This window comes from Myotis davidii, unplaced genomic scaffold (genome assembly GCF_000327345.1).
Source record: "Myotis davidii unplaced genomic scaffold, ASM32734v1 scaffold38, whole genome shotgun sequence".
Taxonomy (NCBI): Eukaryota; Metazoa; Chordata; class Mammalia; order Chiroptera; family Vespertilionidae; genus Myotis; species Myotis davidii.
The window spans coordinates 8,047,129-8,048,098 of NW_006291383.1; the positions used below are offsets into that span (position 1 = coordinate 8,047,129).

Consider the following 970-nt stretch of genomic DNA (forward strand, 5'->3'; position numbering starts at 1 on the left):
TGTGCTGAGTTCAGTTTCCTCTCTCCTGAGGGGATTTGAAAGTTTATTCTCAGCTGTATTCAGAGAGGAAAGTCTCGTTCCCTGGAAAAGGGAATCCAGGCACCAGCAAACTGGTGGAGGTGAGCGTGAAGAGAACCTTCCCCCTGACCCTGCAATTACAGGATGTGGAAGCTGACACTCATGTGATGCTCAGATTGGTTGTGTGGCCCCGCCTCTAATTTACTCAGGCTCTGGTGGGCCTGGCCTCAGACCATGTGGGATCTGTGGGAAGAACAAGTTTTCTTGCCTTTCTGCTTTTAACATTAAATTTACACCCCTCCCCAAAAGACATGTATTGCCCCCTCCCTATTATTTTGAGCAAAGATCACCATGAAGCACCAACTCACTGCAATTCCTGCCTCTTTGCAGATAATTCAGAAAGGGCGTCATCCAATAAATCTATAGTTTTTTCCCGAGCTTTGTGATACTGAAGCAGGCTGTCGTCCACCCTCAGGCTCTGAAGAACTACTGACAAAACAATTGCTATTTAGTGTTATGTACCACTTATGAAGCTGCTACTAGGCACCAGGTACTAGATAGGGCTGCCTGTGTTATTTCCTTTAATGTTCATTACAACTCACTGAGGTAGATATCGACAATATCTGGATTTTACAGATGAGGAAATAGAATGAAAAGTTTAAGAAACATACCTGAAGACATACAGCTACAGAGCCCCTCTTCCTTCCATGCTGTCTTCATACTGATATATACTCATTTTTAATCAACAGACCAACCAATCAATTGACCTGGCAATTGATAATGATTATACGCCTGCTTCTAATAGTGATGGGGGCAGGGCGGTGGTCTATTGCTCTAAATGAGATGTCGACATAAGTTTGAAAAAGTAGGTCAAAGAAACTGAGAGAATAAACAAAGATATGGAAAATCTAGAATTAAGGAAAAAATATGAGTCCAACCCACAAAAGCAACA

At 42.6% G+C, this 970-nt stretch overlaps 1 protein-coding gene across 1 annotated transcript in view; it reads right to left on the minus strand.

Moving 5' to 3' along the window:
* The window catches only part of LOC107183219 (BPI fold-containing family A member 2-like), an 8,143-nt gene that overhangs the window by 4,563 nt on the left and 2,610 nt on the right, over positions 1-970 (minus strand). Inside the window, exon 3 of the mRNA XM_015564513.1 lies at positions 387-504. Coding sequence (XP_015419999.1) covers positions 387-504 — 118 coding nt within the window. The remainder of the gene's footprint in view (positions 1-386; positions 505-970) is intronic.